General features: G+C 37.7%; 1 protein-coding gene across 1 annotated transcript; it reads left to right on the top strand.

Annotated features, from left to right (window-relative positions):
* Positions 1-2,181: 2,181 nt before the first annotated feature.
* Positions 2,182-5,243, top strand: hspb3 (heat shock protein, alpha-crystallin-related, b3). The gene is made up of 2 exons (XM_079607575.1): positions 2,182-3,292; positions 4,665-5,243. The coding sequence occupies exon 1, from the start codon at positions 2,264-2,266 to the stop codon at positions 2,714-2,716; it is 453 nt and encodes a 150-aa protein (XP_079463701.1). The 5' UTR covers positions 2,182-2,263; the 3' UTR covers positions 2,717-3,292; positions 4,665-5,243.
* Positions 5,244-10,150: the final 4,907 nt, after the last annotated feature.

The following is a 10,150-nucleotide window of genomic DNA, read 5'->3' as shown; positions in this document are numbered from 1 at the left end:
TGTATTTATCTGCAACATTATGTTGTATAATTACAGTTTTGCACAATGCACAATAAATGTTCTCAAAACTACATACACCGTTTCTTTCTTTCTTAAAAAAAAAAAAAAACATTTAGCAGTTGTTTGGCTTTCCTTAGGGTCTGTGTAACCTGTTCTGAAATGGTTTTATTATAATTTATATATCGTGATATATATCGTTATCGCAAGAGGCTGCAATGTATATCGCAATATGGATTTTAGGCCATATCGCCCATCCCTAAGAAAGTGTTAATGGAAGTGTTAATGATCATAACAACGATAATAGTGATGATTGTGTACTCTCAGTAAGAGGAAAAACTCAGGATTGTGGGAAGCTGATAATATTATCAAAGCATGCCACTGGTGTGCCTAAGTAGCTAGCTAATATACTTATATTATGGTATCAATTATCAAATGGTCATCATAGTGTAAACAAATTTGAAATCTAACCAAATTTTTATCCACCGTTGTTGATTCAAAATAAGCTAATACATATTCTAAAAAATATAAATTCAAATAATGTATCTAGAACTCCTCATAGAGAAGATAAAATACCTATAAACCATTTATCATTTTGACTCATCCCTTTTCTTAAAAATGGTTTAAAGGCTAAAATGTGAGGTTTATTATTTATTTATTTATTATTTGAACATGAAGTACATGTTAGTACGTTTGTTTTTGTTTTTTATTATGACTTTTATTCAGCAAGGACATATTCAATTGATCAAAAGTGGCCGTAAAGAAATTTACAGTCTTAAAAGACATTTTCATTTCAAATAAATGGTGTTCTTTTGAACTCTCTGTGTATTAAAGAACCCTGAAATGTTATTATCATAGTTAGGCAGCACAACTTTTCAACATTAATACTAAAAAATATTTTTTTAACACCAAATTCAGTATTAGATAGATTTCTGAATGACCATGTGACGCTGAAGACTGGAGTAATAATAATGGAGAAAATTCAGCTTTGCCAAATTGCCATCACAGGAATAAATTACTTTGAAAAAAAACTTCTAATAAATGTCAAATAAATAAATTAGAAACCACTTATTTTAAGCTGTAGTGATAATTAACATTATTTGTGTATTTTTGTTATAAAAACAAACAAAAAAATACAGCCTTGGTGAGCATAAGAGACTTCTTTAATAAACATCTTACCAACCCCAAACTTTTGAACAGCAGTGTAGCTACTATACCAAGCAAGCATTCAAATCCTAAACACCAAATACATTTATGTTATGGACATATTATGGAATATTTTGTTTATTTGAATATATTGTGTTTGGTTATGTTCTTGTTAGAAATGTCCTCTCTATATCATTAATTATCTGAAAAATGTCTTCTCTCTTGTGACTATATCCACATTAAGTAATCAGGTGACTTTCACGTCATGACTAATTAATTGTGGTTTAAAAGGACTCTGAATGTGTGTTACCCACACCCTGATGAAGACTCATTAGCCGTATTTGTGAACTGATTGTAATTGCCTAAGCCATGACTAAATAAAGGCTTTTTATATATTTACTAAAATTCTCAAGTGCCTTGGCTTGATAAGTTTTTATGACCAAAGACATTAGTTTTGTAATCCAGGCCTATTCTACTGCCGTGTCCAGATTCAGAATCTCTCTCTCGCTCTCTCTATCTCTATATGTACTCCTAATAAATATCCACAAGGTGGCAGTATTGGTTCATTATTAACATCTGTCCATAAACTGTCATACCTAAGAAGAAAAACTAAGGTATATGCACCCCAAATTAATGTCAACATCAAGCCATAATTGTTTAGTTTTGTGTTTGCTTCTACTTAGTGAAGCATTTACACTAGAATATATTTGAAAATGTATTTTATTCCTGTGATGGAAAAGCTGAGTTTCAGCCTTATAACTCAGTGACAGTCTCAGTGTCACTGTCACATGATCATTTTGTATTTGAAACAAATGTTTTGTAACAATGGAAGTCTTTATTGTTACTCTATCTATACGGTCACAAAAATGTCCCCAAACTTTTCAACAGAAGTGTATGTAACAACACATTATGTCATGCTTGTTGAGTACAAGGCAAGCTTCCTACATACTAATGTGAACATATCAGTTCTCTTTGCCTATTCTAAAATGGTCCGCCCCACTCCCATGCCCAGAAACCTAAGCAGAGGACTGTCTTTTTATAGCTTTGGTTGGTTCTAACAGCATCGCGCTACTTCACATTCACTACACAAAAAGCCAAGGTAACCTCTGCACCCAGTGTCATGGCAAGAGAAGGGATCACTATTTCCCACTGGATATCAAGTCCTGTGCGCTACCAGGAGCACTTCAAAACAAGGAATCTCAATGAATGCACTGAAGATCATCGACTATTTGCCCTGCCGGGACCTGAATGTCTGCCGGTTAAAATAGACACTGAGGGGAGTCAAGCAGACAGTGAGGACGAGGACTCAGGAGAGCCAGTGTTTCAAGTCCTGCTGGACGTGACTCAATTTAAACCAGAAGACATCCTCATGCAAGTCTTTGAGGGGTGGCTGTTAATCAGAGGTCGGCATGGGGTGAGGATGGACGAGCATGGGTTTGTGTCGAGGAGTTTCACTAGGCAGTATCAGCTGCCTGACCGTCAGCTCCAGGCGGGGGACCTCAAAGCCATGCTGTGTCATGATGGGATACTAGTGGTGGAGACCAAGGACCGGTGGTGGCCAGCGTGTGATTAGCAAAATGCAATGACTTAACACCATTCATCATGACATGATCAAACATGGGCTGTGTTAGTAGAAGGTTTTTGTTGTTTTATATCAGTTACATCATAAAGTAATCACATCGATTGCTGTTGACAGTAGTGCTTTGTTCTGCATGTCTGCAGACATTTAACAACCTTCAGCTTGATTGCCTGCCTAATGCTTAGTTGCTTACCAGCAAAAATGTATTTTCTAATAAATAAAACAAGCCTCTCATATAGATTTCCTAGAGTAATTAAAAAAACGGCATCATCTACAATAACAGTCTCCTTGCAGGAATGTGATTAAGCTTAACTGACTCATTCTGCCATTTTGCAAACAGGCTTGTCAGCAGTCCACTATCATAATGCGGTCTAACGTTTACTGTTTTGAAAAAATGTGGTCAAAACCTGTTAAGCACACGAATAGTCATAGGCGGGTATCGCATCATAATACTGTAAAAACCATAAACTCTTCAATTACAAGAAAATGTAATGCGTCTTGTCTGTGTCATGTTGTATTTTAATCGTAGCACCGGTATAAATGAAAGTAGATGGAGAAAGCATCTTAAAGGTTGCTTAAAGGAACACTCCGACTTTTTGGGACTTTAGCCTATTCAACTTATCCCCCAGAGTTAGATAAGTCCATACATACCTTTTTCATCTCCGTGCGTGCTATAAGTCTGTTTGACGCACCCACCGCTAGCCTAGCTTAGCACAAAGACTGGATGTAAATGGTTGCAGCTAGCATACTAATCCAAATAAGTGACAAAATAACGCAAACATTTTCCTATTTACATGTTGTGATTTGTATAGTCACAGAGTGTACAAAAAACAAAGTCACATGAGACACAGACATATTTTAACCGTATAAATACTGGGAACTATATTCTCTGAAGGCGAAGCACTGCTACTTGGTCGGAGTGATAACCGCAGCACCTGAGAGGAGGTGCAGCACCGTGGTGAGGAGTAGAGGATGGATACCCGACCCGAGCCCGACGGGACCCGCCGGTACCCGACGGGCCGGGCCGGGTTCGGACAGATATTTAGAAATGATGTTCGGGTTCGGGTCGGGCTCGGTCACATCAGCGCGATAAGGCATTGAACATTTTAAATTTAAAACAGCTTATGTAGGTAGCCGATGTGCCTGATGCTTTCACTTGATGCAAACGTTCGTTTTTGTGATTAAAATACATGTAAAATATTACCATAACATCCGTCTTCCTGTGTGCGGACATTTGTTTATGTAGCCGTGACAACGAAACGCGTGCATAATGTGCGCGCGCCAGATGTTAAGAGCGCTTGTTGCTCCGCGCGCTGATGCGCTTGTCCTGTCGACATTTCCGATTGCCTTCCTACAGTTGCTTAATAAAAGCGGGCCCACACAAACAAACGTACAATTGTCATTAGTATGAGAAAATTGGGATTTTAACTGTCGGGCTCGGGTCGGGCTCGAACATAAATATATTTGTGCCTGTCGGGCTCGGGTCGGGTTCGGTTACTGCTCTGTCGGACGCGGGCCGGGCTCGGACTGAAAAAGTCGCCCCGATCCGCACTCTAGTGAGGAGCAGAGAGTTTGTTCAGAGCGCGTCTCAGGTGATGCGGTTATCACTCCGCCCAAGTAGCAGTGCTTCGCCTTCAGAGAATATAGTTCCCAGTATTTATACGGTTAAAATATGTCTGTGTCTCATGTGACTTTGTTTTTTGTACACTCTGTGACTATACAAATCCCAACATGTAAATAGGAAAATGTTTGCGTTATTTTGTCACTTATTTGGATTAGTATGCTAGCTGCAACCATTTACACCCAGTCTTTGTGCTAAGCTAGGCTAGCGGTGGGTGCGTCAAACAGACTTATAGCACGCACGGAGATGAAAAAGGTATGTATGGACTTATCTAACTCTGGGGGATAAGTATGAATAGGCTAAAGTCCCAAAAAGTCGGAGTGTTCCTTTAAAAGAGATTGTACATCTACATATGTCCGAATTGTGAACTAACAACGTTAATCTTTCTTTTGAATCGGATCTTTCAATGAATCGGTTGAACCTGTTCCCATCACAAACCGGTTCCTGACTACATCGAAGTCGTAACTTAGGGCTCTTTCGGCTAACGTTAGACCTTTTCGTAATAAGCCGAGAACCAATGATAGCACAATTGTAGCAGGGATGTCGGTTCGTTCTCAGCATAAACAGTATTTTACGTTCTGTCTCCAGCGTTCATCTGGCTTTAACCGATTAGAATGAAATAAAACTTCACTTTAAAAGAGAGTGCACTGATTAAAACTAAAGTTCCAATGGGATGAAACGAGTCGCAACTGAATTTATCATAAACAGACGCATTCTTACTTGAAGAAGGATAACTAATGTTTGATAAATAAAATAATTTACCTTAACATCGACTTCTTGAAGACTCTGCAACGGTCGACAGTCTGACTGACGGCTGCATTCACTTCACACGAGGGCGCGGGAAATTAAACAGGAAGTGGCGTAAATATAATGTTCACCGGGAAAAGTATTTTGTTTCATAAAAAAAAAAATTTAAGAAAAGAAAAAAAAAGAAGAAGAAAAAAAAGAGAAGAAGAAGAAAAAAATATATATATATAGGAATTAGATAATTACGATATTAACCCCCCAAAAAATAACTCAGGAACAGATTTAAAACGGGCTGTTTATATTTTAAATTACATTCAAGAACCTGATTTGAAATGGAGAATTTGACTGATGGAGTAGGCATTAATAATGTTGATTTAATATCTGAATAGAATAAATGTTAACAGTAACGTAGGCTACTAGAAGCATGCTAACAAGCTGTTTTAGTAGCATTTTATTAAAGCTTGCAAAACTTTATCATCAGCTTGAGTTTAATATGTTTTAATGCAGGGCTCGACATAGGCTAATGCTAGTCCAAGTAGATTTTTTGAAGGGGCAAGTCAAGTGGAAAAAAAAATGTCTTGCCGACTGGACAAGTAGCCTAGCCTGATTCATGTAAATAACAAAGACAAATAAGGGAATCACCATAACACAAGAATTATTAATTTATTGTAGCCTAAGTGGCGATAGGCCTAATGACTATATAATGTACGCCTATAGCTGACATTGAATCAACGTAGAAACGGCGTTTCTCGTGACATCGAAACAACGTTGATCCGGCATAATTTTGGTCATCGAAGTTGAATCAACATCAGACACCCCATGCAAAAATAACGGAAAATCGAGGCAGTTGGTTTGCTTTCCTAACGTTGAATCGATGTTGATAATACCACGTTGGTTGAAACGAAGTTATAGAATCGACACAGTATTCCACATAAAATCATCGGTTTGCTTACCTAATGACCTGTATATTCAGCTGATTATGTCCCCTTTTGATATATTTGCATGTAGGCTATACATCTACAGTGCATGCATAGCCTATGTTATACCTCGTTTATTAAAAGTCTATCTATAGTCTAATCATTCTTTTTTCCCAAGCCCATTTGATCAATTCCAAACCTAATAATTCTTAATAACTACCATTAATTTTGTAAATAATAATTTATAAGTTATATATAATTGTTAATGAGGACACCTTTATTCAGGTGTGCATAATTATTAAGCAGGTTTTCTTTGACAGATAAAATGGGCCAAAAAAAAAGAGATTCATACTGAAAAGTCATTATTAAATGCACATGAGAAGGATGAAATTAGAAAATTAAACTGACCGACCATTGGACAAGAAATGCTGATTGGGTCAACAGGGTCCAGCCCTTGTTCATTATTAAATATCACTTGATTATACAGTACAAGTCAAAAGTTTATAAATGTTTTTGAAAGAAGTCTCTTCTGCTCATCAAGGCTGTATTTATTTGATAAAAAATACAGGGAAAAAACTGTAAAATTGTGAAATATAATTACAATTAAAACTAGATTAAAAAGTTCGTTGAAACAAACTTTAAGTTGGCTTGTGAAAGTTTGGACCAGATAGTTTGAAAAAGTTTAAAGTTTAAAGTAGTTTGAAATTTAAAGTAGTTTACAGTTTAAATTAGTTTGAAATTTAAATTAGTTTGAAGTTTAAAGTAGTTTGAAGTTTAAATTAGTGTAAAGTTTACAATAGTTTAAAGTTTAAAGTAGATTTAAGTTTAAAGTAGTTTAAAGTTTAAATTAGTTTAAAGTTTAAAGCAGTTTAAAAAAGTTTGAAGTTTAAATTAGTTTGAAGTTTAAAGTAGTTTGAAGTTAAAAATAGTTTAAACTTTAAAGTAGTTTGAAGTTTAAATTAGTTTAAAGTAGTTTAAAGTTTAAAGTAGTTTAAAGTAGATTAAAGTTTAAATTAGTTTGAAGTTTAAATTAGTTTAAAGTGATTTGAAGTTTGAAGTAGTTTAAAGTTTAAAATAGTTTAAAGTATAGTTTGAAGTAGTTTAAAGTTACTAGGGTGTTTCTAGAGGGTTGCTAAGGTGTTCTGAGTGGTTGCTAGGCGGTTGCTAGGGTATTTTGGGTGGTTGCTAGGGTGTTATGGATGGTTGCTATGGTGTTGCTAGGGAGTTCTGATGTATTTTGGGTGGTTGCTAGGGAGTTCTGATGTATTTTGGGTGGTTGCTAGGGAGTTGCTAGGGAGTTCTAAGGTGTTTTGTGTGGTTGCTAGGGTGTTGCTAGGGAGTTCTAAGGTGTTTTGGGTGGTTGCTAGGGAGTTCTGAGGTATTTTGGGTGGTTGCTAGGGTGTTGCTAGGGAGTTCTAAGGTGTTTTGGGTGGTTGCTATGGTGTTGCTAGGGAGTTCTAAGGTAGTTTGGGTGGTTGCTAGGGAGTTCTAAGGTATTTTGGGTGGTTGCTATGGTGTTGCTAGGGTGTTCTAAGGTATTTTGGGTGGTTGCTAGGGTGTTATGGGTGGTTACTATGGTGTTGCTAGGGAGTTCTAAGGTATTTTAGGCAGTTTCTAGGGTGTTATGGGTGGTTGCTATGGTGTTGCTAGGGTGTTCTAACACACACACACACACACACACACACACATTAAAGAGTTTTTGAGTTTAGAGTTTAGTGAATGCATGAGTTTAAAGTAGTTTATAAGTTTACATGAATCTAAGAGTTCAGAGTTTAATGTATATTAGCATCGCTTAGGGCTGAGGATAGGCACGTGAGTTGTAGTTTGAAGTTTAAATTAGTTAAAAGTTTAAAATAGTTTGAAGTGGATAGATAGATGAGTTTATGAGTTTACATGAGTCTAAGAGTTCAGAGTTTAGTGTATATTAGCATCCTGAAGTTAGGGCTAAGGTGAGGCACAAGGCCTGCGGCCTTGTGCCTACGAGCGAGTTTTTATAGTTTTTATTCATAAAAAGTTTAAATTAGTTGAAAGTTTAAATTAGTTGAAAGTTTAAATTAGTTTGAAGTGGATAGATAGATGAGTTTACATGAGTCTAAGAGTTCAGAGTTCAGTGTATATTAGCATCCTGGAGTTAGGGCTAAGGTGAGGCACAAGGCCTGCGGCCTTGTGCCTACGAGCGAGTTTTTATAGTTTTTATTCATAAAAAGTTTAAATTAGTTTAAAGTTTAAATTAGTTCAAAGTTTAAATTAGTTTGAAGTGGATAGTTAGATGAGTTTACATGAGTCTAAGAGTTCAGAGTTCAGTGTATATTAGCATCCTGGAGTTAGGGCTAAGGTGAGGCACAAGGCCTGCGGCCTTGTGCCTACGAGCGAGTTTTTATAGTTTTTATTCATAAAAAGTTTAAATTAGTTTAAAGTTTAAATTAGTTCAAAGTTTAAATTAGTTTGAAGTGGATAGTTAGATGAGTTTACATGAGTCTAAGAGTTCAGAGTTCAGTGTATATTAGCATCCTGGAGTTAGGGCTAAGGTGAGGCACAAGGCCTGCGGCCTTGTGCCTACGAGCGAGTTTTTATAGTTTTTATTCATAAAAAGTTTAAATAAGTTTGAAGTTTAAATTAGTTTGAAGTTTAAAATAGTTTGAGGTGGATAGATAGATGAGTTTAATGAGTTTACATGAGTCTCAATGGCTCATATAGTGTATAGAATGGCAGTTTGATTTAGTCTAGGCTTTCAAGGGATTTTGATTTGAATTTTTGGCAGTTGGGGAGTTTGAAAATCTGAACATTCCGCAATGTTAAGTCAATGGGATTTTTTCCGAGTTTGATCGTCATTTATAGGAAAACCGTAAGTCCGATCAGTCTAAAAAGATATAGCAACGCGAGTCAGAACAGTTTGAGTGTCTGGGCCGAGTTTGGAGTATGTAGAGTTAAAGCTCTAGGAGGAGTTTGATATAGAAATTTTAGTCTCATAAAAAGAATAATAATAACTAGAACGTACATTTCCAGAAGAAAATGTGAATGGTGCTTGCAGTGGCAAAACTCACCACTCGGTTGCTAGAGTGTGGTACATGATTGCATACGAGCCAACAACCATGTCTGTACGATGTTCTGCTGCTGAGATATGGCTTATTCATGTTTTGGGTTGGTTGCTAGGGTGTTCTGGGTGGTTACTAGGGTGTTTTGGGTGGTTGCTAGGCAGTTGCTAGGGTGTTCTAGGTGGTTACTAGGCAGTTGCTAGGGTGTTCTGGGTGGTTGCTAGGCGGTTGCTAGGGTGTTCTGGGTGGTTGCTAGGCAGTTGCTAGGGTGTTCTGGGTGGTTGCTAGGGAGTTCTGAGGTATTTTGGGTGGTTGCTAGGGTGTTGCTAGGGAGTTCTAAGGTATTTTGGGTGGTTGCTACGGTGTTACTAGGGAGTTCTGAGGTATTTTGGGTGGTTGCTAGGGAGTTATGAGGTATTTTGGGTGGTTGCTATGGTGTTGCTAGGGAGTTCTAAGGTATTTTGGGTGGTTGCTAGGGTGTTATGGGTGGTTCCTAGGGTGTTTTAAGGTGTTTTGGGTGGTTGCTATGGTGTTGCTAGGGAGTTCTAAGGTATTTTGGGTAGTTGCTAGGGTGTTGCTAGGGAGTTCTAAGGTATTTTGAGTGGTTGTGTTATTAAACGAGTGCATTATAATGAGTGCACGAGGCCTGCGGCCTCGTGCCTATAGCCTATGGTTGCTTGGGTGCTGTAACTGGTTGCTATGGTGTTACTAGGTGGTTGGTAGTTTTCACAGATGGTTACTATGGGGTTAGGGCTAAGGTTAGGCACGAGGCCTGCGGCCTCGTGCCTACGAGTGAGTTTTTATAGAGTATTTAAAATCTCTATTAAACGAGTGCATTATAATGAGTGCACGAGGCCTGCGGCCTCGTGCCTATAGCTTATGGTTGCTAGGGTGCTGTAACTGGTTGCTATGGTGTGGCTATGAAGATTTTAGGCCATTACTTATTGGCTGCTGGATAATATAAATCCTCTGAGGGAGAGAGAGGGGGAGACATGCAGGGGTGTCAGGCCCTTTGTGTCTGTGTGTGTGAAAAATGACAGTTGGGATTTGAATTTCTGAAAATTCCGCAATGTTAAGTCAATGGGACTTTTTTGGCCGCTTTTTCGTC

This window comes from Phoxinus phoxinus (genome assembly GCF_949152265.1).
Source record: "Phoxinus phoxinus genome assembly, chromosome: 3".
Classification (NCBI taxonomy): Eukaryota; Metazoa; Chordata; class Actinopteri; order Cypriniformes; family Leuciscidae; genus Phoxinus; species Phoxinus phoxinus.
Note: the sequence above shows the minus strand (reverse complement) of the source record. Positions and strands in the feature narration are given on the sequence as shown.